This window comes from Desmodus rotundus, chromosome 6, assembly GCF_022682495.2.
Source record: "Desmodus rotundus isolate HL8 chromosome 6, HLdesRot8A.1, whole genome shotgun sequence".
Lineage (NCBI taxonomy): Eukaryota > Metazoa > Chordata > Mammalia > Chiroptera > Phyllostomidae > Desmodus > Desmodus rotundus.
The window spans coordinates 94,343,492-94,370,227 of record NC_071392.1 but is presented as its reverse complement, the minus strand read 5'-3'; the positions used below and the strand labels follow the sequence as shown (position 1 = coordinate 94,370,227).

Genomic DNA, 26,736 nt, shown 5'->3' with positions numbered 1-26,736 from the left:
CCCGCATTCCTTTCCTGGGTACCTGTGTGGCAGCTGAATGGGGCCCAGTGAGCAGCCCCCCATCCACCAGGAGTCTCCCACGGTGGGACACACCGAGGTGGGGGTCCACATGTCCTGGGGCAGGGGGCCCACTGCACTGTGCCAGCACTGTCTCATCAGTCACCTCCCGCCGGCCTCACACACCTGCCCCGAATGCTGTGTCCAGCCCTGCTCCCCATGCACGGCCTGCGTGGGGCTCCCTGTCCCACATTTTTTCAGGGGGGCCCCAGAGAGAGAGACGGAGGCAGCTGCCTGGCCACCACAGTGTCTCCCAGATTCCCACCACGGCCTGGGTGGCGGGGAGGCATCCTGCCCCGCTGTCCATGGGAGGGAGGGGCCCGGGGTGAGGAGCTGCCTACTTGTGCTCCAGGGCCACTGACAGGGAGCCAGGAGCGGACCCAGGCCACCTGACTCCAGCCCCTTCCTCCGCTCAGGGAAGGCTTTTCCTGGAGCAGCAAGAACCCCACCAAGGGAGTGAGTGGACCACACCCCTCCGCCCCGACCTGCCACCCCCACCACTCGGAGCCCCCGCTCCACTCGCCCTACTCCCCTTACACGGTGTTATAATTTTGAATACGCCGCTCGTTTCACCGAGGGAGAAGCTGTGATAGGAAATGAGCATCATCCCCCTCTGCAGCCAGACACCTGGTGACTGATTCTGAGATGCAGTTACTAACAGCGAGGAGGACACCCCCGCTGGTTTGCAATTCCGTGACTTGGTGAGAGAGAGAATTCACTTTGATAAACAGGTTTTTATTTGCACCCCACTTTGTGTGTGTTAACTGTGTTGCAGAAAGTGCCGACATGCCCATCGCCCAACCCCCTGTGCCCCTGACCGCGGCCGATCCGATTCCATCCACTCGTCCACTCAGCCTCCCCCCAAATTGTTTTAAAATATTATTTGAAAAAGTCAGTCCTGGCTGGTGTGGCTCAATGGATTGAGCACCAGCCTGGGAACCAAAGGATTGCAGGTTCGATTCCCAGTCAGGCCACATACTTGGGTTGCGGTCCAGGTCCCCAGTAGGGGGCGCACGCAACCAACACCAAGAGGCGGTGTTTCTCTCCCTCTCTTTCTCCCTCCCTTCCCCTCTCTCTAAAAATAAATAAATAACATCTTTAAAAAAGAAAAAATAGTCAAACACCCCTCATCGACCCATTGGCGAGGTGAAAATGGATGGAAATCTTGGTGTCAGGTGAGTCCCAGGACTCAGGAGGGCTGCCGGCGCCCCGCAGACCCCGGGCAGCTGAAGACAATGCGCTGGGAACCAGGCCGGGACGTCCCCCACGCGGGGGGCAAGTTGTGCAGTGATTCTCAAGAAGTAATGGCGAGGCTCTAGAAACGTTCTCTCAGAAAATTGCTTTTCCTTCTCAGGAAGTCAGCGGGCAGGAGGATCAGCCTGAGACAGCCACCTGCCGTCACGAAGTCCATCGCTGGCCATCACCGGAAGAGGCCAACCATCTCCACACGGTTCCCACGGGGCTGGAGCCACACAGAGGCCGATGTCTGCACCCTCGGAAAAGACAAACCCTGTTCGTGTGTGACACCATCACCGTCTCTGATTCATTACAGCAAAACGACACCATGGTTACTCTGCCTGCCATTCTGCCATCTCTCTGTCTTCATGTATAGAGGGCATAGGAATCGCGTGGCACCACAGTGATGTCTGAAGTGCCCGTGGTCACGGCCCTTGGGTGCAGCCCCTGGAGGAGGAGAGGAGCGGCCAGGCCGAGGGCTGAGGGATGGGTCTGGGCTCTGTGCCTCCGCCCGGAGCCAGCAGAGCAACGAGCACAGGGCTCTGAGTGTCCACCTTGGCGGCACGCTCAGGCCCATCCCTGTCCCGCAGGACCGGCAGCTCTAATAACCGGGGGCAGGGGAATGGAGGCCAGCCCTCCCCAGGCTGCACGGATGGGCTCTCAGGAACAGAGACGGGAGACCCAGCAGAAGGGACGGGCCTGGGGCGGGCGGGGTGGGGCGGGGGCGCGGATGTCTTCGCCTTGGGTCTGGAGGAGCAAAACCAACAGATGTCCCCTCGGGGGCCTGGTGCCAGCTGTTCCGGCAGAGGGGCCTGTTTGACCTGTTTTGAAGACTAACAAAGGAGCGATGGATTTCTCATCCAGAGGCCCAGGCTGTCAAACAAAAGTGGCATTTGGAAAAGATTACAGGAGCCAGACGGAGCTTCCAGGGCTGTGGAGGACGTTGGCCGCGAGGCTGCTCGCTCAGCGGCACCCGCAGGAAAGGAGAACAACAAACACACCGCGTCCCCCAGCCGTGGGGCCCGATGCACAGAGACACATGTTTAACACACGGCGTGTGCGGGCGCGCGTGCGAGGGTCCAAGGGGCCCACACGCTGAAGGTGCCCGGGTGGATGCCAGCGTGCGGCATCACCATAACAACGACATGGATACGTACCTACAGTGGGGGCGGAGGGGGGGTGACCCCTGCAAGTGCTGTCTGCCCGGGCGCGTGCGGGATCTGGTACTCTTTCACCGCTCGTGCGTACCAGGACACGTGTCCCCTCAGCACGGTCCTGTCCCAGTGATGGTATGGTTTTAGAAGCCAGACTGCACAGCTGTGCCAGCGATCGAGCCAGCTGCCCTCAGTGGGACGTGAGGCTCCAGCAGATGGATGGAGTGTCTGCAGAGCCCACGCCCGGCCCCAGAAAGGGCAGCCCCGGGTCTGGGCTGCAGGGATGGCCCACGCTCATCCCCCTTTGAAGGCCCTCGGGGACACCTGTGAGCAGGGATGCAAGTGACATGTGTCCCCTCTGCTCTGCGTTAAGCCCCCGGAGAAAGGCGTGGCTTCACGCCCACCTTACATTCACTGAGAGAGAATGCAGAGCCCTGGGGCGTGGTCACTGGCTACGGAAGCCCCTGGTCTCTCACAGGCCCAAACGAGGACCAGTTCAAGGTCAGCAGCTCCAGAGGAGCCTTCTGACCTCCTCGGCCCGGCCCAGACTTGCTGCGGGGACTGCACCTCACAATCCCCAGGCCACCTGGCCTGCTGGGGCCTCTGCAGGGAACCCCTCCTCCTCCTCCCTGCCCTGGTTGCCTGCCTGTGCCCCCCTCTCCCCTCCCTCCACCCCCACCCCCGCACCTGGCTCTGTTTCCCCTGGTGTCTCCTTGAATGACAGAACTCCAAGTGGAGAGTGACAAAAGAGGCACCGTTCAGGTTTTATTCTTGGAGCTCGTGAGGAGTCACTGGCAGATGAGTGATGCTGTTCTATTCCAATATTTCTAGGCAAGTGGAGCCCTGACTGCAGACAAAGCGGGGGCATCCGGGTGTCAGGGAAGGGGCTGAGCTGCCAGAGGTCGTGTCTGTGGGAACTTCCCCCTGCCCCGCCCGGGGAGGGGGGAAGTCACAGGACAGAGGACACAGAGATGCCCCCGCTCAGCTGCCCCTCCATGCCTTTCCCCACCCCTTGTTGTCGGGACGTCCCAACCCTGGACCGCACCATCACATCCTAGGACCTGCCATCCCCTGTCTCCCGAGTGATCAGAGAACTAGCATCAGCTGCGTGTGAGCCTTCGGCGTTCACTGCCCAGTCTGCCCGCCGCCTGCCTGCGAAATGGAGTGGCAGAGCAGAGCCTCTATAGGAGGAACAAAGGCTTGGCCTCCCAGGGCGGGTGCTGGCCAAACGCTGCTTTTCTTCGGAAACTGAGCAGATGGGAACGTGTGTCCTCCTGCACCGGGTGTGCAGTTCTGGTGTTTGCCTTCTGTCCGAGAGCAAATCTGCAAAAGAAAATGCCCTCCCCCGGGGACTGGTACTTAGAGACCTCTTTCCTGAGGTCACGCCCCTGTCACAGGTGCCCGCAGCCACCGAACAACAGCGGGCCACATCGTCTGCATTTTACAGACGAGGACGCTGAAGCTCCTCCTGCTTTTGTCCACCTCAGCCTGGAGCGCGTGGTCAGGGGAGGGTGGACGTGGGCACTCAGAGCCACTGCCCGTCCCGCCCCCACCCTGCAGCCCCCATGGCAGCCTGTCCCTCTGGTTCTTCCCAGTGAATGCGGCTCCCATGTCTAGGAGGACGGCTAACAGCTGAGGGGAAACCTGGGACTGTGAAGGACGAGGAGGTGGTGGCTGAGGCCCCGTGGGCCTGGGCTGGGCCAACAGCCGGAATTCAGCGTGGGTGCAGCAGGGCAGGGAGTGGGGGGAGGCCCTGCCTGGCCCCTCTGGCCAGCTTGAGCTTCGCTTACGTCTGTATGTGCGATCTCTTTTTAAATCCTCCTCGGAATACTGCATTCTGGAACGTGCAGTTTCCACGCCACCGGTGGGAAAATCTCCAGCTGAACGCTACAAATCCTGCACGTCTCGTGTCCGAGTGTCTCGGTAACCCTGCCCCCACCCCCGCCTGCAGCCCTCCGGACACACAGTGACAATGACTGTGACGTCTGTCGTTTTGAGCCACTCGGCTCACCGACCGCGTTGGCAGCAAAGACAACTGGCACACGCATGGTTGTGGAGTTATTATTTCATATGTTTTTAGAGAGAGGGGAAGGGAGGGAGGAAGAGAGGGAGAGAAACATCGATGTGAGAGAAACATCGATCGGCTGCCTCTAGCGCACTCCCAACCAGGGACCGAACCCGAGACCCAGGCCTGTGCCCCGACCGGGGATCGAACCGAAGACCTTTTGCTTTGCCCGATGACGCCCAACCCACTGAGCCACATGGGTCAGGGCATGGACGTGTTTTTTAAAACTTAGGAGGAAGCCCTCTTGCAAGCAAGAGTTGCCCCGTGGTGGCATGGGGACCAGAGGGGAGAGAGGAACTCGGTGATGCAGAACAGGGTTCTTGAAGCCAGAGAAGGAAGGAGAAGCCGAGCCCCTCCCACTCCCATCATGGCCAGCGGCCCCCCACAGCCGGAAGCCTGTTGGAAGCAACAGTGGACGTGGCATGTTCCAGCGTGGGTGCCGTGGGCTCCGTGGTCCCGGCTCTTCCTCTGGGTCAGAAAAGCCCACAAAGCCCCAAACAAGTGCAGGCGGCACCGGGGCCTGGGGCAATTGTATCGAACAACCAGGACCCGGCTGCTCAGGGACCCCAGGGACACTGGTGCTGTCCCAGCCCGTCCACTCCCTCAGCAAACCGCCTGCCTGCCTCACCCAGGGAGCGAGACTCTCCTGAATGGATCAAGGCCCTCGTTTCCCACGGGCGGGCGGGCTCCCATCACACTCATCAGTGGGCGTGTCGGGGCGGGGCAGCAGGCCCCCAAGGCTCCCCAGCCAGCCGCAGCACCCCCAGGCAGCGCTCCCCCAGGGCCAACCACGTGCAGTTGTGGCATGGCTGCGCCATCCTGGCTCTGCAGTGCCTGGAAGAGACATCCCAAGCCGGATGCCAGGGAGCCTGGACCGGGGCCCCGCCTACCCACTTGGTAGAACAAGGCCCCAGGGTGATGACTTCTAGGTGGTTTTAAGCAAACACCTTGTCGCACATCCGCGCTAAGTTGCCCTCTGTGATTTCCTAAGCCCCTTGGCGGGCTCCAAGAGAAACCTCTGGTTAGCGAGGTGCCTCAGTGGAAAGGTCAGGGGTTTGAAAACCAAACAGTGAGCTGAGGCAGCAGGCGAGGCCACGTTTCCATGGGCAGCAGTGGGCAGCGTCCCGGCAGCTCTGGTTCCAGCCAAGCAAGGGGAAGGCCCCAGAGGCTGCCAGCTGGACCTTCCTCCGAGGGGCTCCCAGTTGGCGGGGGCCAAGGGCACCATTGCTGGTGAGGCCCGGTATTTCCACAAGTGCCCTGGCGGCACTGAGCGCCCGCAGGTCTGGAGAAGGCCCCATTCCTGCCTCCTGTGCCGTGCACACCCAGGTTCTGACTCCAGAGCATCTTAACTGCTGGGCTTGTCTTCCAGAGAACAGACCGGTCCACTCCGGCAGTGTTTTAAAGCAACCTCTGCTGGCCGGGGCACTTCACCCCCCGCCCCCTCCTGGCCCGGGCACCCACCGCTCCACAGTGCTCTGGGCACAGCTGCGCAGGTAGCGCCGACCGCTGACGGTGGACCCTGTGCCTGCACAGTCAGCTCCAGCAGCAGCTCGGTCCCCTGCTGTTCCGGACAAAACGGAGGCACAGAGAAGTGGGGACCTCGCCCAGTTAAGTAGTGGGGCCCTGTTCGAGCCCCTGTGGCCCCAGCTGGCCGTACCAGCTTCAGGAGGGGGTACACCGGTGTTTGCTTTGAAGGCTAAACGTTTGAGCGTGTAGTTTCACGTGCTGGGACTCCCGGTGAGAACACAGGCTTCACTGAAACAGGCAAGCCCAAGGCTAGCCGAAAGCAGGAATACATGTGGACCCAGGACAGCCATCAGTCAGTTCATTAGGCTGCACTTCACCCCTGGGCGGGGCGGGGCCCTGAGCTGGACTGGGCTTCCTCGGCCTCTCCCCCTTCCCTCTCCGCCCCGCCCTCCCCTGCCCACTAGGTTTCCTATTCCCAGCAGGTGCAACCAGCCAGTCCACGCTGTGACCCCAGACCACCCCTCCCAAACCCCACCCAGCACAGGGCCTCAGGGAGACTTCTGATGGCCACATCCAGGCAGGATAAGGTGGCCACCGTGCTGGCGCACACCCGCAGCGAGCGCCCCAGGGTGCTGGGATCCGGAGCCCAGCCTGCCTGGGAGGGGCGTAGCTTTGTTCCCCCCCCCCCCCCCCCGTCACCCACCCCGCCCAGTGTGCAAGCGCCCCAGGGTGCCTGGCTTCTGGCACCGCGCAGGCGCCCCAGGAGGGAGAGGCGACCCAGCTGCCGCAGCAGGAAGCCTCCCCATGGCCCCCTCCTCCCTGCTGAGCGAGCTCGGGGTGAGAAGGAGGCGGCTGCCTTGCTGGGGGCGTGAAAGTTGGGAAGACGCGAAAGGAGGGCGTGTTGCCGGGGAGGGAGCCTGGAAACAGCCAATATCCCTACGCACACGCTGGAATCCAGTTTCCCGGGGCGCTCACCGCGGCCGGGAATGCCCCTGCGAGCGCGCAGGGCCGACTGCGGGCCCTGCACTCGGGCGGGGCGGGGACAGCGGCTGGGGCCGTATCCTCCTTCCTCCCGCGCCCCCCAGGCTGGGCGCGCCGCGTAGCTGCCCGCTCAGTAGAGGCGCGGAGGCCAGGAGGGCGCGGGCGCGGCGGGGCGGGCGTGCGCGGAGGGCGCGAGCGAGGTAGTGAGCGCGCCGGCGGCAGTGCGTGCGCTCCGCTCGGCGCCACAGGTTCGACCCGCAGCCAGACCCGGGCGGGAGATCCGGAGGAAGTCGGGGCAGGAGCAGAGCCTGGAGGAAACCCGCAGCCCCGAGCCGGGAGTCGGAGGAGGAGCGGGGCCCAGAGTCCACGGTGAGCGCAAGCCCCGAGCGCTCCAGGGTAGCGTGGTTCCGTTCCGGTGCTTCCCGCTGGAAGACGCGCCCCCTCGTTCTTTCGCGCTCTCGCCTGGGCCCCCCCATCCTGCCCCTGCCGGAGACGCGCCCACCTTCCCCTGGACTTACAGCGGTGGAGGCGCCAGACAGAGCCTCGACCCCGAGGAGCGGCGCGCGGCACCCCGCCCAGCACGCCCACCATGCGCCTCAACAGCTCAGCGCCGGGATCCCGGGGCGCCGACCCCTTCCCGCTGCCGCCGCCGTCGGGGCTGGATGAGGCGCTGCTGGCCCCGAACTTCCGCAACGGATCGGGCAACGCGTCGGAGCCCGCGGGAGCCTCTTCCATCAGCGACCTGGACGTGGACACCGACGTCTACTCCAAGGTGCTGGTGACTGTGGTGTACCTGGCGCTCTTCGTGGTGGGCACGGTGGGCAACGCGGTGACCGCGTTCACGCTGGCGCGCAAGAAGTCGCTGCAGAGCCTGCAGAGCGCGGTGCACTACCACCTGGGCAGCCTGGCGCTGTCCGACCTGCTGACGCTGCTGCTGGCCATGCCCGTGGAGCTGTACAACTTCATCTGGGTGCACCACCCCTGGGCCTTCGGCGACGCCGGCTGCCGCGGCTACTACTTCCTGCGAGACGCCTGCACCTACGCCACCGCCCTCAACGTGGCCAGCCTGAGCGTGGAGCGCTACCTGGCCATCTGCCACCCCTTCAAGGCCAAGACCCTCATGTCCCGCAGCCGCACCAAGAAGCTCATCAGCGCCATCTGGGTCGCCGCCGGCCTGCTGGCGGTGCCCATGCTCTTTGTCATGGGCCAGCAGAACCGCAGCACTGACGGCCAGAACCCCAGCGGCCTGGTGTGCACCCCAGTCGTGAGTGCCCCTGCCATCAAGGTCGTCATCCAGGTGAGCAGCCTTTTTTTTGCGGGGGGAGGGTTGGGAAGAAACTGGGGTCTCACCTGGGGCGCATCCTCAGGGAAGGCCCCGTGTGCCTCCTTCCTTCACCCCAAAAGTCATTCCTGTGTGTGTACTCCGAGACTCATGACTCCTGGGAAGAGGATGCGGGAGGGGTGGGGAGCGGCCTGCCCCCCCTCCTGGTCACCTTTCACTCCGGGGAGGCCAGGTCTCAGCCCTCGTCCAATCCCCAACTTTTGTCACAGAGTGTGGGAGCCGCAGGTCACGGCCTCCCCGGGGCACCAGCGTCCCTGTGTGTGGCCTCTGCTGAAGAGAGTCCCTTTTGTGGGACTTCTCCATGAGCATCTGTCCCAGGAGGCTGGGTCTGTCTGTCTGCAGCAGGTACCCCCCAACCCCGGCTGCCCGGCCCCACCTGCACTTGGGAGACAGCTGAGCCTGGTGCTTGGTTTAGCCTCAGTTTCCCTACCTGAGCCCCAACCCCAGCAGGCAGAGGGCTGGAGAGACAGCAGCGGAAGTTCTGGCAGGTTCCCGCGCCCAGAGAAGCTCGGGGAGCTGTCCTGAGCAGCGGTGGTGACAGTGTTGTCCTTGCTGCCGAGATCCTGAGGTGTCTGGGCGTGGTGGCAGGTCGGGGGGCGTTGTGTGAGGCGAACGACCCTGAGGCCCAGCGACCAGCTGCCCTCGAGGGTCTGAGCAAAGTGCAGGGAACCCAGCTGGGTGGGACCCTGCCCTGGCAATCAGCTGGGAGGAGGGACCCGCCCCCCCCCAGAAGGCTTGTCAAGCAGGGGCTTCCAGGGAAGGGCATCCCCGGAGGAAATACAGGCAGACGTTCCCTGCGCTCCAGGCGAGGGCCCTCCATGGGGAGCACAGTGGGAGTCACCGTCCCCTTCTTCGAGGTCCCGTTGTCTTTCCCCAGCCCTGTCTTTGACCAGCTGTGCCCAGGGGCCTCTCCCAGCCTGCGTGGGGGGATTGGGGAGAGCAGCAGCCACACCACCTGCCTTCGAAGGTACAACACCATGGCAGGATCCTGTCAGCAACTTGCTGCCCAGCCAGAGACGCCCCCACGCAAACCCTGAGTGCTAGGCCGAGAGCAATCGAGTCTGCCCTCATCCAACCCGGAGCAGAGGGGGCACAGCCCCCACCCCCATAGAGCACCCTCCTTTGCCCCCTGTGGCCCCTCCATTCATCCCACGGAACAGACACCCACTCCACAGCACTCCGCCTCCCAAAGGGTCACCGCTCTGAGTCCTTCTGCTGGGGAGGGAGAGCTGGGGGGCTGCAACACCCAGAGCCTGGGGCGTGTCCCGGACACTCGCCCCGGGTGTGGATGGCGGCCTGGCCTTGCTTCTGCTCGTGCATTTGCCAAATGCTTGCGGGCTTCCCAGCGCCCTTGGGGGCCTCGGCTGCGTGATGACAAGCCGCTTCGTGAGACGCTTGTCCATGCATCCGAGGCCAACAGCTGCCCTCGGGCTCTGGTGTCTGCCCCAGGCTGCTCTGACTGCGTACCGCATTCCTTACAGGGACGTGGCCTCAGCCCGCCCCCTTTCTTCCACGAGGCCCTCCGCCATCTCAGGAGAGGGTTCCCCAGCCCCGGGGATGCTTCATCGGGGCTTCCTGGCCACTGGGCAGAAATGGGCAGACTTCCACTGCTTTTAAAGTGACTCCTGGCCAGAGAGGGGCTGGCTGCCGGTGTCCCCGTGTGTCCCCCTCATCCTCTGTGTTTGGGGGTGTCGGCCAATCTTGTGGTCCCTTTCCACAACAGGGTCCCACCCAGCGGCCACACTTGTGGCCCCTCCCAGGCACTTGCCAACAGGTCATGTTTGGAAATGAGGTAGTTTGGTGATCAAATTTCTGAGCAACTTTGAATCACGGTGAACAGGCAGGCACTGCTGAGTGTGGTGGGGCTGGGGGGGCGAGTGACAGGCTGAACAAGGCCAAAGAGGGTGGCCAGGCTGGGCAGCCCTGAGTCAGCAGGGTGGTCTCCCTGCCAGTCCCCCGTCTGACCCCAACCCTTCCAAACAGACTGTTGGTCACAGGGACAGCGTCAGGGGCAGAGGACACTGTGTGTAAGCGAGCAGTTGTGTGCTGATCCCCTGAGGAAGCCCCCCCGAGGTGCAGGGCTGCCCCTGCCGTCCATTCAGGCATCTCCAAGGTGCTAGCCATCCGCGCGTAGCCCTGCCTGAGGGGCTGAGTCCTGCTTGGTCCCCTGCCGTTCCGGCCGGCCCTGTGCTCTGCCCTCAGATGTGTTCCGGGTCCTGCTGTGACAGGTTCTGTGTCGGTGGCTTGAGGTGGGGCAGGGCCCGTGTCGGGTCCCACAGTGAAGGCCCACCGCGCAGCCGGTGGCCGGGAGGGCAGCGCGCCGAGAATGGCATTGCCAGGGAGGGTCCTGCGTGCGTGGTGTCTGAGGGCTGGTCCCGTTGTCACCTCATGGCTGCCATTTCTGGGGGGCCCTCTCCTGGGGGCCCCGCCTCACCGTCCGCCTGTGCAGCAAACCTCTTTTCACATTCGGTGCAAACAGAAGTGACTTCAGAGGTGGGGGCCCCTCTCCCTGGGGGAGGCACCGTCCACGCCCATCTGCTCCAAGCCCACGGGCACCACATCAGCCCGAGCGGCATCGTGAGCTCCAGGCCCCTGATGTGTCTCCAAGGAGGCCGCCCCATGAGGCCTGTGTCCACAAAGTGGAGGAAAATGAAACCAGGCCACTGATTACCGTCTCAGTGTCTCTGTCCCGTGCCACCGGCTGTGGCCAGTGGCCTCCCCTCGGGGGAAGGACGTGTTTCCGGGTCTGAGCTGTAACTGGCACATGCAAGAGTGTGAACTCGCGTTTCCATGTATCCTGAGTGCCAACCAGGAGTCAGATCGCTGGGACACATGGCGCAGTCGGGCCGAGGCAGCAAAGACTCCCTTCTCCAGTGTCTTCCGGGAGCTCCAGTCTTAGGTCTTATATTTAGGGCTGTGGTCCATTCCGAGTTAATGTTTCTCCAGGGCATGACACACAGGCGAGTTTTTGCAGACAGGTCCGAATGGCCCTGAGTCCTCCAACTTGGTTCTTCCTTCCCAGGCCCTTCGGCTAGTCCAGGTCCTTTGCTTTCCACGTGGAGTTCAGAATCAGCTTTGTGGTCCGTGCGCATCAAAAGCCTGCAGCGGTTCTGAGCGGTTCCGACTGGGGCTGTGCTCACCGCCAGTCCAGTGTGGGATCATGGCCCCCAACCCGGAACCTGTCCCCCGAGAGCTCAGTGCCTCACCGGTCATTCGGGGCCCCTTTCTTCATCCCGGCAGTGGTTTTCAGCAGGCAGATCCCACATGTAGAAACCCTTCGTATCTGTTCTCGTAATGGCAGCTGTTGGCCATCAACACGCTTCCGAGTTTTCAAGGCCTGGTAAGGCCATTCACACCTGACCCTGCCCACCCCTCCCTCTTCACCTGTAGGTCTCTCTCCCTTTTTTAAAAAAGATTTTATTTATTTATTTTTAGAGAGGGGAAGGGAGGGAGAAAGAGAGGAAGAGAAACATCAATCTGTGGTTGCCTCTTGTGCGCCCCCTACTGGGGACCTGGCCTGCAACCCAGGCATGTGCCCTGACTGGGAATCAAACCGGCGACCTTGTGGTTCGCAGCCCGAGCTCAATCCACGGAGCTACACCAGCCAGGGCAATTGTAATTCTTTTTTTAAGAGAGAGAGAAACGCCGATTTGCTGTTCCACTGATTGATGCCTCGTGGGTTGATTCTTGTGCGTGCCCTGACTAGGGATCTAACCCACAACCAGTGCCTTGCTCTGCAGGTTCCAGCCATTCGGCTGCCCCAGCCTCACATCTCTGCCTCCCATGCTCGAATGTCACGGTCAGGAAAATGTCCCCAAGTACAGAAACCAGCGGGTGACAGTGGGCTCACCTTGCGCGTCCCCCCTCGGGCACCAGGGTCTGGCACTGCGGCTTGCCCAGTGTCTGCAAACCACCGCCTCCACCGTGGAGCCCCATCGTGCAGCTGTTTACACAGGAGACACAGCCCAGGGCCCTACGGGGGAGTCTTCTGTGGACCTGAAAGGCGGCCTACTTTCAAAAATATCTGAGGTAGTTGATGGGAAAAGACGGGCTCAGAGGGATTATGAAAACAATGTTACAAACAGGAGAGGAAAAAGAAACAGACTCATCCAGGAACAAAGCCAGAGTCGGTGTGTGTTTGGGGGAAGCTTAGACAGAGAACACGTTCAGCCCTTTGTCTGCTGAGAGGTGAATTTATTGCGCATTCCAGCCGCTCCCCCTTGTCCCGTGTGGCAGCTAAGAGCGTTCCCCAGAGAGCCCTGCGCCCTGGGAACTCCAGAACTGCTCCTTTACAAAACCCGAGCTGCTTCCAGCCTCCTGAGCCTGGGGGAGCCCTGGGGCTGTTGGGGGTGACCCCCATTTAGGAATTGAGCCGAAACTGCGGGCAGCCGGAGTGGAGGGCTGTGTCCGGGGCAAGTATAAGTCCCCAGTTGGGCCGCTCACACTCTGGTTGCTGAGGGACAGGGCAGAGTGGAAGTTCATCCCGGCCACGTCCTTGGGGACACGTGTCCTTGAGCAGACCTGTGCGCCGGGCGGAGCAGGACACACTGCTCTGGAGCCAAAGTCGAGCACTCGCTCGGCTCTAAGTGAGCCGCCTGGGCTCCGCGCCCAACAGGATGCGCACAGGTGGGAGCAGCTGTCCAGGTCGGTATTTATCCCCCAGATGAGGGAGAAGCTGGCCCATCGGTACTGACCCCTCCCCCAGGACTCCCTGGGCTCCCCCTCCACTCCCATCTCTGCCAGCTGCTCCCAGGAACCCCCCGGGGGGGCACCCAGTGGGGACCCAGGGTCCTTCTTGAACACACATCCTGGAGAGCCCCCTCTGGACTGTCCTTAATTTGGGGAGCCCCAAAACATCACCTATTTATTCCCCCTCCAGCAGTGAGCCTGGGGAGGCCAGGCTAGCCCAGGAAAAGCTCTGTGGCTTCTGCAGAACTTGTTGGGGGGCCTTCCGGGGGTCTGCTCGTCATCCATGACAGTAGGTCAGGGGCGCCGGTGACAGGGCAGCAGGCAGGACAGAGAGAGGCCACCCCAAGGCTCCTGCATCCCCACAGGCTGGCTGCCTGGGGCCCAGGTGCTGCCCAGCCCCTGTGGCCCGTTGTATGGAGGTAGACCGTCCTCCCAGGGGATGTGGGCTGCATGGCACGGGAGGCAGAGGGGCAGGCGAGGACCCTGTGCGTCCTCAGAGGCCTGGAAGGTCGGGGAAACACTGGGTGGCCGCAGTGAGCTGCCAGACAGGCGCTTGCGTGGTGGTCTGGGGTCGGGAGGGCCCCCCATGCACAGCGGCTTTTCTGGACCAGGAGGAGCCTCTGGGTCCCCCCTGTCAGACTCGCGGGCGGACTGGACGTGGAGGATGGAAGGGCGCTGAGACCAGGCCAGCCCCTCCTGCGTCCCGCAGCCCGTCTTCCTGACGGCCTGTTTGGAGGACGTGTTGAAAGTGCCCACACTCGTGTGGGCCTGGGGAACCGCTGGAAACACTCAGAAAGCTCCGTTGACACCCAGGGAAGGTCCTCACGTTTGAAAATGCCCTGTGACACCCTTTGTCGCGGAGGCCATGGGGAGGGAGCTCCACAGGCCTCTCGAACAGATGTACTAGTGGCCTGGGGCTGTGGTCACCAAGCCCTGTCCTAGCCCTGGGTCTGGCTGGACAGGGGCCAAAAGGGGCTGCCTATGGCCCGAGACCTGCCACACCCCAACGAGACTCACCAGGCCAGCAGTGTGGGGGCTCCAGTCCTTGGACATCTAAAGCATTTAGCACAGGTTTCAGCCTGTTCTGGGGGTGCCTCCTGCTGAGTTTTAATGGGATCCTTCCCTGACCTTTGAAACTAACTCACAAAATAGATGGGGCACCTCCCCATCTATTATAGATGGGGTCGACTCCCCCGGAACTGGGAGCTGGGGTCACGCTGCAGGAGCCCGGAGTCAGGCCCAGGGCTCCAGGGAGGCCCATTCCCAAGAGCTGGCCGCCTAGCTACAGCTGTGTGGGAGCTTCTACCTGCTCCACCAATAAATTAAACTCACTCTTGTTCCTCCCCTGGGGAGATGGATGGCTGCTGTCGGAGGATGGGGCCCAGGAGGGCGGTTTCCACTGTGTTTAGACAGAGAGAGAAGGAGCTGGTTGCTTCCCGTAGGGGCCCCGACTGGGAGCCGAACCCACAACCTTTTGGTGTGCGGAACAATGCTCCAACCAGCTGAGACCCCAGGCCAGGGCAGGACAAGCTCTTTATGACTAAAACCAGGAAGGTGCCCATGCCCAGGGGCAAAGGACAGGCCCCATGGGACCCGTCACTCTGCATCGCACCTGTGAGGAGTCCAGTGTCCCCGCTGCCACACACGGTCCCAGGATACCCCCAAGCTCCCGTGGGGTCAGGGCCCTCAGCGCTGGGAAACGCCTCACAGGTGTGGACGGCTTCCTCCATCACTTTACTGACCAGGGCCCAGCGGTGCCGTTATCCACAAGTATCAGGGCGCCTGCTTGTCCCTCAGGACACCCTGCCAGGAGGTTGCCGGGAACCGGTGGGCCCAAGTGCCAGAGCACAGGGTGTCGAGGACAGCGTGCCTCTGCCACCAGGAATAAACAAGACTGTCCCCACCTGGGACTGCAGCTCTTTCCCGAGCCGGGCTCCAGTAGGCGCCTCCAGAGCCCCATTCTGCAGTCGCTCGGCGGGGCCACTGGTGCTCAGCAGGAATGGCCCTGACACCTGGCCCTGCAGATGGCCCCTGGTCGGTGGCTCTGAGCCCCAGCCAGCAGTGAAACAGCTGGGTAGGCAGCGCCAACCGTGAGCTGGACATGGTTCCGCGAGAACATGGGTCCCGTGTGGCTGCACGGGCGGGAGCCAGGGGCCGGGACTCGTGGACCCTGGGGCCGTCATCACGTCTCCGGCCGAAAGCCTTTCCTGCAAAGAGCCCGGGGCTGTGTCCTGCTCAGCCTGCGCCCCTCTGCCCAGGGCCAGACCCCGTCTGCAGGAGCGTGGGGCGAGGGGAGTGCCAACGTGGGGCCAGGGTCGGGAGCCCTTCACAGCCACCTCTGGTTTAAGACAAGTCCCTCCTCCCCACTCCACCACTCTGTTCCCTGGCTCAACATGGCTGAGTCTGGGTGAAAGGGGCCTCTGGCAGCCGGCAGCTTTGAAGTTCCAGAATGTTCTCCGGTGAGACGCCACGCCACCATGGGCCCCGGTCCGGCGTGTCACGTCCTGGCAGACAGGAGTGCCGCCGTCACAGCCGCAGACATCTGCGGCAGCGCTGGACTTGCAGGCTCCGGGGACTGAAGTGTCTCAGGCGGTGTGGGGACGGGATTTCGGGAGGAGATGTGTCAGAGAAAATGTGTCTGGATTAGCAGTCACAACAGGGGAGCCGCCTCCGCAGCCCCGGCAGCCCCGTCCGAGGCTCCTCCACACACACCACGGTCCTTCCGAGTCACGGCTCCGGGGCGTCAAAGCCTCCTGCAGCTGCGGGGACAGGGTCGCCCCAGGGGTCAGCGGGGACTGTCCAGGTGTTCCAGGTTGGGCAGAGTTCTAGAAAGCTGGGCCACAATGGACGCACTCAGGGCCTGGCTGGGCAGCTGGGGAAGACACGGCCTGGTGGTTCCTCTTCTGGGGGCCAGAGAGAGAGACACAGAGGGACAGGGAGGGGGCACCACCTGCTGGTGGCCACTTGTGACCAGGGTCCCAGCTGATGGGGAAGAAGGTGAGCAGGCCACGTGTGAGGAGTCATGGCCGGGAGGAACGTGTAACTAAGCCACCACCTCGGTGAAGCCTTGTGACAGCCGTCACGTGGCTGCACCATCCCCCGCTCTGACCTTCCCGGCAACACTGGACATGCTCTCCCCACCTCTGTGTGGAGTGCTGGTGAAGTCTGAGTCTAGTGTGTACCTGGTACGCTGTTTGCCTGGGGTCACCCTGGTGTGGATGCCACCTCTTGGGAAGGGGCTGCCTGGCAGTGAGGTCTTGCTGGGGTCCCCACAACGAGGCCAGAGAGCCCCCTGACCCCCCTGCAGCCCCAGGGGGACACTAGAAGGCGGCCTTACCAGAACCTGTCCCTGCCACCCTCCTGGCGTGGGGCATCCCCCCAGAGCTGGAGAAGCAGATTTCTGCTATTGATCGGCTGCTCGGTCTGTGGTGCTTTGTTGGATGTGCCGAGCTAAGACAGCCACGGCCATTCATTCGTTCATTCACACGGCATCTGAGTGACCCGGGGTGGGGGGGTGGCACCAGGCTCCATACCCAGGCAGGAGCCCTGGGTGGCGGTGGGGCAGGAGAACAGCCATGTGCCGCCCTGACTACAGGAAAGAGTGGAGGACCTGCTCCACCCTCTCCCAGGGCCCAGGCAGGGGGGCAGCAGCAGGTCTTGGGGGAGCCCCCGCCTCAGAGGCCAGCCTGTCCCCACACGGTCTGGCTCCGTGGCCAGCCCCATTCACAGCTCTGTGAATTGCCCCGATTTTGGCGGGAGGAAGAGGTGGGGCGGCAGACAGGGAGGGAAAAATGCCTCATTTGGTTTCCTCAAAGGCTGCTGGCGGTGCAGCCGGATTGCGGCTCTCTTCAACAAAACCCCAGCGGTGCAGGCCTGGAGCTCTCGAGTCTAACAAACGAACCAATTATGTCTTTGTGACAAACTGTTATTAGGAGGGAGATTAAATTCCTTTTGTGGGTGGAGGAACGGGTGCAGAGGAAGGGGCCTGGGGACAGGACAAGACGCCCTGAACAGCCTCCCCCACTCCCCCCCTCCCAGACACCGCTCCCCTCCGCCTGGGGCCTGTGGCAATGAGTGAGAATGGGAGCCGAGGGCGGGGCCGGTCTTCCAGGTGGGCCAGCCCCCTCTTTATCGTCAGGAAGCAGGCCCCCTCTAAGGAGGGGCCATGCACGGGGTGCTTGACCCTCCTTGCTCCTTACTCCAGGTGAGAAACGCAGTCTTGGCCCCTCGCTCACAGCCACCGGTCCCACACTCACGTGCCTGGACAGCAGCCGCTTTGCGTGCTCTGGGCCTACGGCTCGTGGAAGCCAGTCTCAGAGAAGCGTTGTCTCGGGAGGGAGAGAAGAGTGGCCTTTAACTGACGTGGCTGTTCGGCCTGGGACGTGCTTTGGGAGGATGCAGGCCCTCCAGCAGCCCACGTCTGCCCCTCTTTCCTAACTGACCGATTTTGTCCTGAGAGGACCCCACCCAGCCAGGCTCACCCGCACATGGGGGCTGAGGGGCGCGGTGGTACAGGAACCCTAACCACAGCCATTCCAGGGAGGAAGCCACAGGAGGGGGCCGGCCGAAGGGCTACAAAGTGTCACACCCTGAGGGTTAGACCCAGTGCACAAGGTCCCCACTAAGCCCAGGGACTTGGGAAGAAACAGCCAAATGTTGGCTGAGCTGTGATGAGTCCCATCCCCTTGGGGAGCCTGGGGGGCCGGCCCCCAGCCCTCCTCTGTCGGCCGCTGGGCTCCGGTCCACTGTAATCAGATCTACCTAAGGCAGGATGGAGTGCTAATTCTATTGAAAGGAGCCAAGACTCTGGGTTCAGAGCCAGATGTCCACAGGGACCAGAGGGACCGATTCTGCCAGTGAACAGGAATTCAAAATTGCGAAGCAACAGGATATTGGCTAAACTGCCCACACAGTTACGTGGCAGGAAAACATTCAAAATCGTGGGGCTGGAGACTCAGCTGCTGGTGAGGACCGGCACTCGGGGGACATGTAGCTGGCCAGCTGTACGGGGTGGGGGGGACGAGTCCCCAGGCCCAGCCAGGCTTTAGCTGCAGCGGGAAGGCACCCTGTGCGCAGCCAGCACCTGCTCGGGACTCTGGCCGGCAGGGTGGCAGGTCCCAGGTGCGCAGGGCCTCGCTGTCCAGCGGCTGAGGGATTTTGAACAACCACCTGTGAACCCGCTCTCAGCCCCCGTGCAGCCGCCGCCAGTGGGTCCCGGTCAGGACCTGGCCCCCAGCTCTCCCCGGCGTGGGGCAGAGCGCACTCTCTGGGCCTGACAGCTGTCCACAGTCAGGACCACTCAGGCTCCTTCTTGCTCCAGTCCTGTCGGGCATGGGGGTGGGGGCCATGCGCCGGGGCCTGGCTTCCAGCCCCTGCTCACTGCTCTGATCCCGGCCCTTGCCAAGGATTTTTCAAGCCCCTTTGCTGCTGCCAAGCAGACGTCCCACAGATCTGCACATTCATGTGGCCTTTTTAACCAACAGACATCTGAAATCACGGCGAGGGGGCCCATGCCCTCAGGGGCTCGCTGTCCTGTGCAGATGGCTTCTACGTGGTTCTGGGAGGTGCAGGTGGGACCAAAAAGCAACTCGCCACCTAGCTGCTGCGTCCAGGGCAGAAGTTCTCAGCTCAGGCCAGGCCCCCAGTGCCGGTCCTGTGTGGTACCAAGGGTAGGGGCCCCGTCCTACCCCCCACCCAGGGAGGACACCATCTGGGCACAGGTGGAGGGAAGGCCACCTCCCTAATCTGATTGAGGGTCTCCCAGCAGCCTGGCTGGTGCCAGGGTGGCAGGGCAGCTGAGAGCAGACAGGATGTGGCTCCATGGGGCTTCTGTTCTGCCAAGGTCGCTTGCAGACTGCGTCTCTGGTGCCCCAGGTGGGGAGACACCCCACATGGGGCCTGGAGCGCCCGCCTGCCCCTCCTGAGAGGACAGGAAGGGTCTGGGGACTGGTGGGGTGTTCTGGATGGCCTCTGCCCCTGGATGGCTCAGTCCCTGCCCACCCCTGTCCACCAGACCCAGCACCCTCCCGGTGTGTTGTGGTCACTGTCCGTGGTGCTGAATCCCGGGTACCCTGGGACTGAAGCCTCCTCTCCTCTCCGAGTCCGCAGTGACTCTGGTCCAGCCTCCCCCAGGGAACGGGACAGAGCAGAGGGGCAGTCAGAGAAAGGAGAAAGGTGGACAGATGTTCAACCCTGAGAGGTCACCAAGGACTGGAAGTTATTCTCAAAAATGTTCCATTACCGCCCCCCAAAATGTGTCCCCTCTGGGGAGCTGGGGGCAGCACCCACCCAGCAAAACTTCGAGAATAAGGATGGGACCCTAGCCCTTGTCTGGCTGTCACCCCTGCCCCACATGCTCCTTCAAGTTCATCGCTCTCCGCTGTAGACCTGCCTGAGACGTGTGAAGTGAGCACTCCGCCGTGGGTCAGACCAGGTCTGAGCTCACAGCCGGGCCCATTCACGGGCCTGCATTTTTTCTTCCATAAGGTGAGGGTGCTGGGAAGAAAGGCTCTTCCTTCCCATCTGTCCACAGATGCCAGGTGAGCCAAGGTGGGCACCACAGGCACCCCCAGGAGCAATGGAGGAGGAAGCAGTCCGATGCTTTGGGGTGTGCTGCCGTACACCAGCTCTCTGTGCCCCACAGCCCCACCCCCACCCCACCCAGCTGATAAAGCCGCAGGCTGGGATACAAGGCCAAGCAAGGTCACATCACCTATCAGATGCGTGGGCACTGTGGTGGCCACAAACACCCCGTCCCTAAGGATGTGGCCTGCGGTGAGCCTGTCCATTGTGGCAAGGACCAGCTCAGGTTTGCTCGGAGCCCTCGGTCTGCCTCCAAGGGGCCCTGAGGGTCCCGAGTTCTCCTGGGTCGGTGACGGTCCCACAGACACATTGACCCGTGAGACTATTGGAAGGAACCCGGACACCCAGCGGGTCAGCAGACCGGTCCCCAAGCACAGGGAGAGGCGAGGGCTGCCACCTGCGGCCTCATGAGCTGCAGCCTAGGAGACGGCCATGCGTCCCACCACACTGCCAGTGGCAGCTTGGAGACAGCACGGTGGCCCCCAGCCCCACCGTTACCACCCAGAGAAATAATGTCTAACACTCTTCCCTCCTAAGCGATTTAGGACAATGCAAAATAAATAGCGAGACGCCAGCAGCTTCTGCCTCGTGGATGTGAGGGGCATGAGCGTCGAGGGGCATGCCCCGCTCTGAGAGTGGCGTCTGGCTGATGTCGGCCGAAGGCTGTGTGCCAACCGGAAAGCGCGTGTCAGAGGCACGGCGTGCCCTCAATTATATTGAGCCCAAATCTGCGTATCTGGCTCCCTCAAGGCGGACTGGCTGAGCTGTGCGGGGCTGAGCCCCAAGCTGCACACAGTCCACCGGGAACCCCTCCCTGTGGCAGCCTTTCAGGCAGGAAGATGGCTCCCGTGGCCCCTCCAGGTCACACACCCCATCCTGTCCCCAGGTGATCCGCCTGGGGCTCAGAAATGCTGGCAGTTCTGGGGCCTGCAAGGGCCCCGCCCCTGAGCCCTCCAGCTGGAACTGGAGTTCTGGACGGTCCTCAGCGTTCTGCTCAGTGCCTGTCTGGCTCATCTCCCCGATGTTTGTCACTGTGGCCTGTGTGTGTCCTAGTGGGCAGCTGACCTTTGAATGCAGGGTCCCAGTGGCATCTAGAGCATTAGATGAGGGACAGCCAAGGGCAAACTGACACCTGGACGATATCGGGCTCATACAGGAGGCAACCGATCGACGTTTCTCTCCCTCTCTCTCTGAAATCAACAGATGGGTCCTGGGGGAGGATTTTTAAAAGCCTCTTTTCCGCATGCCCTCCTGGCTGGTGGGGCTGGTGTCCCCCGCCCTCGCACTGACCCATCGCTCAGCCTTTCCAGAAATTTCCTGGCTGTCCTTAGATTATACTTTTTTTTTTCCATTTGAATCTCCGGACTAGCCTGTCTGCTCCCACACTGCCACGTTTTATTGGGACAAATGCACAGAGCAGGCACAGCTTGCTCATGTCCTGCGTCTCTGTCTGGGGCCCTGGCTTCCCCTCCTGTGGCCGCGCCCCCGTGTCTGCCAGAGGTACTGCACAGGGCCGGATGCGTTGCTCTTTGCTTGTTGCTGGGGTGAGGAGTGGGCTGCTCCCCAGTTCCCGGAAGTGGGGGGTAGAGGGCAGAAAAAGGTGCCCAGCCTGAGCCCCAATCCGACCGTGAGTCTTGCTGAGAGAAGGCAGACCCCCAAGAGTCGGACACCCCCCTAATCCAGTCTGTCTGGTCTCCACGCTGGAGGGCAGGGGGAAGTTGGGAGGAGGCCCCTCCCGCCCCCGGGAAGTCAGCACTGGCATGAGCCTGGTCTCCAAGCCCAGGGCCCAGGGTCTGGTCAGGTGGGCCTGCCCCTCACCCAGGACCTCCGGATCAAGGGCCTGAACTTCTTCCAGCAGGAGGAGCCCCTGGGAACCTCAGGCCAGACCCCACAGCTCACCGGCCCAGTGGCCCCGCCTGACTACTGGTGTTACTTGCTATTTATGCTGCCGGCCCTTACTGAGCTGCAGTATTTTAAATGTTTTGATGTTTAAAACCTGTGTTGGATACATTCGTTCTGTTTAGATTCTGTCCAGCTGCAGTGACTCACCAGGAATCCATTTGTCTGCTGGGCCGGGGCCCAGCATCTCCCAGCCCCCTTGTCCAGCTCCTGGCCTGGCCGGGAGCCCCGAATCCTTCCCAGGGCTGCCCCTCATCGTCCTGCGCAAGGTGGGCTCCACACAGAATGCAGCGAACCTGAGGCAGGGGCCGGCCCCCCACGTCCAGACCTGTGCCCCAGCTGGGGAGACGTGGAAGAGCAGGGTGCCAGCCGGGTGGGCAGGCAGTGATGGGCGCTGGGCCAGCTGGCGTGGAAAAGACCGTCCTCCCAAGAGACTGGGCAGCCCCTGGCAGTGGCTTGTCCTCCAGTTTAGCGAAGCCTCGTGCAAGTGCAAGTGGGACTGGGGGCAAGCAGAGGCCCGGGGGAGCCTGGCGCACCGCGGGGGCTCTGCCAGTGCCCCGTGAGAGCAGAACAGAGCCCGCCCACATATGGAACCTCTGGCACTGCTCAGTGGCTGCCGGGGGCTCCGCGGGTGGGGCCACATCTGCAGGACAGCGCTGTGACCGTCCTTACCCTGGTGAGAGTGTCACAGTCCTCTTGTTGAGGAGGCTCCGCTCTCAGGGTGAAGAGGCGGCAGGAGGGACGCCTGGAGCCAAGGGAACCCCAAGCCCAGACCCCCTGGGCCTCCCCAGGCTGCAGCCCTTCCCAGCAGTCTCTGCAAGGGCCACCCAAAGCCTCCTAGGAATTGGAAGCTGGAAACAAGCCTTGGGAGAAGCAGGTCGGCGGGCGGGACAGAGACGCTGCTGCCCGGTGCTGGGCGCTTTGGGTGCCTGACAAGCAGGGTGCCAGGACCCAATACGCCCACGAGCGCATTCAACGAGGATGAAATCCCTACGCAGCTTTGCCCCATGTGAGGCCGAGGCCCGTTCAGCAGCATGGGAGGCCCAGCGGGGTTGTGAGCCTCCGCACTGGTTCCCGAGGCCTGCAGCCCATCTCAGCTCAGCCTCCCGCTGTTCCGGTCGGCCTTGAGCAGCAGCTCCACCCCCGGAGGAGGCCCGGCCGCCGCCCTTCCAGAAGGGTGGTGCCTGCAAGTCCAGTCTCAGCCTGATGCCCTTGAGGGCCTGATCAAGTCCACGTCCAGCCTCTTCTGAGCAGTGACCTTGGCCAGCCCCTTGGCCTCTTTGAGACCTGGTTTCCCAGATGCAGAGTGACAAGGGAGTGAGAAGCCCTTTACAACGTGCTGGGAGTCAGGACAGGGGAGGGTTTGTGTCCACCTGTAAACTGACCACAGACAGCGAGGGACGCAGGGCTCAGTGTCCTGGCAAGAGGTCGGGCAGGGCAGCCTGGTGCTCAGGGTGACGGCCAGGGGTGCTCTGTGTCCACACCTGGGACCATGGGGCCTGTCTCCTTGCCACAGCCGGACACCCCAGAGTTTGCCTCCTCGCTGCCTGCATGCTCCCCCTGGGCAAGGGCTCCCCGAGGGGCCGGAGAGGCTACAGAGCAGCTCCGAGCCAGGGGCTGGGGTCAGTCAGAGGCTGAAGTCTGTGTCTGCCAGGCAGCCCGCTAGACCAAGAGCTGCCAACACCGGGGCCCTAGGCCCCCACCAGTGGGCCTGACGGGCTTCCCGCTCCCTTCTCTCCGCAGGTCAACACCTTTACGTCTTTCGTGCTCCCCATGGTGGTCATCTCCGTCCTCAACACCGTCATTGCCAACAAGCTGACGGTCATGGTCCGCCAGGCAGCCGAGCAGGGCCAGGTGTGCACGGCCGGGGACACGCACTCCTCGTTTAGCATGGCCATCGAGCCCGGCAGGGTCCAGGCTCTGCGCCACGGAGTCCGGGTTTTACGTACGTACCTGCCGGGCCCTCTGAGGGGTGGGGGGTGGCCAGAGTCCAGCAAAGCAGCAGGCGCTGCACCCCCAAACAGGGCAAAGTTCAAAGACCTGCAGAGTGGGGCATGTCGGGGCCAAGACTCGGAGTGCTGGCTCCCCCAGGGTCGGTGCTGCTGGTTGCTGCATCCACCCATCTGTCCATTATCCATTTACCCACCCATCATCCACCCATCCATCCATCATCCATCCATCATCAATCCATCCCTCCATCCATCATCTATCATCCATCCATCACCCATCCATCATCCATCCATCATCCATCCATCCACCCACACACTCCCTTGCTCACTCATCAGGCATTCATTCACTCATTTATTCACCCACTGATTCATTCATGCACCCACTCTGCAGCCTCCTGAGCACCAACTCTGGGTCAGACAGTGGCTCCCAGAGCCAGGACAGCAGGGGCAGGGTCACCCCAACATTCCAGCAAACGCACGTTGCATGAGTGCAGACAGAGGCAAGTGTGAAGAAGCAGATGAAGCCGCACTCTGCGGAAGTGATGTCCCGCTGAGACCAGCAGGACCGGGAGCTGATCTCGGCCGCAGAGCTGCAGACTGAGGGCACGGTCGTGCAAAGGCCCTGGGGTGGGGGAGAGCTGGTGCTCGGAGTGGGGTCACATGAGTGTCCTTTGTGGCTGGCTTGTGTCACTGAGTGTCCAGTCCTCAAGGTGCGTCCACAGAGCCTGTGTCCGCAGAGGACTGGTGGAAGCATCCTGCTCTCCGTTTGTGGAAGAACTGCCATACTCTTTCCCGGAGTGGCTGCAGCGTTGTCTGTTCCCACCAGCAGCGGATGAAGTTCGCAGTTTCTCCACACCCTAGCCAAAAATGGCTGCTTTTCTGGTTGGTCTGATTCTCCACCGCAGCCGCCCCGCTGGGTGGGAGGCCTCATCTCACCGTGCTTCGATTTCCGTTTCCCTGATCGGGGCCGCTGAGCGTCTTTTCACAGGCTTATTGGCCATGGATGTTTCTTCTTCGCTCAAACGTCTGTTCCGGTTCTTTGTTGCCCATTTTTAAGTGGGTTTTTTGCTAGTTTGTTCTTGAGTTTTGGGAGTCCTCCGCACATTCTGGATGCTAACCCTTATCAGACACGCGATTTGCAAACTCATTCTCCCAACCGGTGTTGCCTTTCGCTCTGGACTCTGTCCCTGGGTACAGAGGTTTTAACTCTCAAGTACAAAACGTCAGGTTTTTTCTTGTATTGCCCGGGCCTTTGGTGTCAGCCGTGGTGTGGCCAAGCGCAAAGTTGTGAAGCCTTTGTCCTAATTTTCTTCTGAGAGTTTTCAGTCTCACATTTAGGTCCTCCATCCGGCTTGAGTTAATTTTTGTATATTCTGCATATTTTTGGATAACGTGTGTGTAAGGTAAGGGTCCCGCTCTGGCCTTGTGCACGTGGGTGCCCAGGCTCCCAGGTGCCATTTTCGCAAAGCCCGTCCTTTCCCCACCAAATGCTCCCGACACCGGGGCGCAAACCACTCGCCCCTCTAAGGAGGGCCCCTCCCCGGCTCTCCGCTCTCTCCCGCAGGTCTGTGTGGTGGGCTGTCTTTCTGCCGGGGCCACTTTGTCTGCCTTCTGTGGCGTTGGGGCTAAGATTTGAAACCAGAAGCGGAGTCCTCCTGCTTTATTCTTCTTTCTCAGGATTGTTTTGGCCACTCGGGGGCCCCTGGACATTCCGTAGGAATTTTAGGGTGGGTTGTTTTTCTGTCTCTACGAGAAGTGAGGCCAGGGTCCTGAGAGACGTCACTGCAGCTGTGCGTCGGGTGGGCGGGGTTGACGCCTTCACCGCACTCAGCTACTGGCTGTCTCTGGCTCCCCCTCAGGCCTGTGTCCCTGTCCCTGTCTCAGGTGCTGTGGTCGTGGCCTTCGTGGTCTGCTGGCTGCCCTACCACGTGCGGCGCCTCATGTTTTGCTACATTTCCGGGGAGCAGTGGACCCCGTGAGTACCAGGAAGCTGGGGCAGGGGTGCACTCCCCAAAACAGGTGGGCGTGGGGGCGCTGAGAGGGGCAGCTCAGAGCAGAGGTGCGGTCAGGTGTCCCCCAGCTGTGACCAGGCCAGGGGGAGGCAGGAGGCCATGGAGGGACAGGAGGCAGCCGGAAAGGAAGGCAGATCCTAGGGGCGTCTGCGCTGAGACAGGGTGAGAAATGTCCATTTGCAGAGGGACGGAGGGGGAAGGGCTGGCTCCCCTGGAGGTGGAAGGAGGGGTGGCAACTGGCCAGAAGGAGCCAGGGACTCAGAGAGGGCCATGCCCCTCACAGCGGGCCTTTCTAAGAAGCACAAAGCCTCTGGTGAGTGTCTTTCTACCCAGCCGGGCTGCCGGGCCCAAGGGGCACTGGTTTTTCACAATGAAGGGGAACCATCGGGGGGGACAAACCTAAGACGGATGTGAAGTTACAAGGAGACCCAAATAATGGGTGTCCGAAACTCAGGGCTTCGTGTGGTGAAGTGACCAGTCTGGTGAGGGAGTGAGTTCCCTGTGGGTGGAGGCAAACAAGTGAAAGCTGAGGAGCCCACTGTCCAGGAGGCCTGGAGGGGTCCCTGCCCCAGCTGTTTGGTTGAGGCCGGGACTCAGCTGAGCCCCGCAGCCCCGGGGGCCTGGGAATCTGCACACAGAGGAGCAGGCAGGGCGGGTGGGGGTGCTGCAGGGAGAGGTGGGGACAGGACAAAGCAGGGTGGCCACACCTGTGCTCAGAACTCAGGGCCAGGCAGGACTGCAGTCAGCACTTCCAGCTTCTCGGGAGAAGCCAGAACCTGGAATTTATTATGAAATGCCCTCACATCCCAAAATGCATGACCGGTTTTTACGTCGTTGCCCCTAGTCGCCCCTCTGCGGGTGGCAGGGGCCGCGGGCTGTCACAGCCTGGGGTCTGAGCACCCTGCCCATCCCAGGTTCCTCTACGACTTCTACCACTACTTCTACCTGCTGACCAATGCACTCTTCTACGTGAGCTCCGCCATCAACCCCGTCCTGTACAACCTCGTCTCCGCCAGCTTCCGCCAGACCTTCCTCGCCACGCTGGCCTGCCTCTGTCCCCTGGGGGGGCGTGGGCGGAGGGGGCCTACCTTATCCAGGAAGACCAACAGCGTGTCCAGCAGCCACACCTTCTCCAGCAACGTCACCCGAGAGACACTGTACTAGGGCTGGGGAGGGGAGGGGACAGCGGGGCAGGGAGGGGAGGGGGCGGTGCTGGCCCGGCAATGGGCTTCCGCCTCCACCCCTCTGCCGGAGCTGGAATGAGGGTCAGCTGGGAGCCAGTGTTGGGGCCCACAAGGCCTGG

General features: G+C 62.3%; 1 protein-coding gene across 1 annotated transcript; it reads left to right on the top strand.

Moving 5' to 3' along the window:
• The first annotated feature begins 7,549 nt into the window (after positions 1–7,549).
• NTSR1 (neurotensin receptor 1) lies at positions 7,550–26,597 on the top strand. The gene is made up of 4 exons (XM_053927287.1): positions 7,550–8,257; positions 23,216–23,417; positions 25,306–25,396; positions 26,348–26,597. Exons 1-4 carry the CDS (start codon positions 7,550–7,552, stop codon positions 26,595–26,597), a joined length of 1,251 nt encoding a protein of 416 aa, XP_053783262.1.
• Positions 26,598–26,736: the final 139 nt, after the last annotated feature.

Coding starts and splice junctions, on each gene's coding strand:
- NTSR1 (XM_053927287.1), top strand. CDS start 7,550: ATGCGCCTCAACAGCTCAGCGCCGGGATCCCGGGGCGCCGACCCCTTC. Junction 8,258..23,215: donor CCATCAAGGTCGTCATCCAG/GTGAGCAGCCTT, acceptor TTCTCTCCGCAG/GTCAACACCTTTACGTCTTT. Junction 23,418..25,305: donor CCACGGAGTCCGGGTTTTAC/GTACGTACCTGC, acceptor TCCCTGTCTCAG/GTGCTGTGGTCGTGGCCTTC.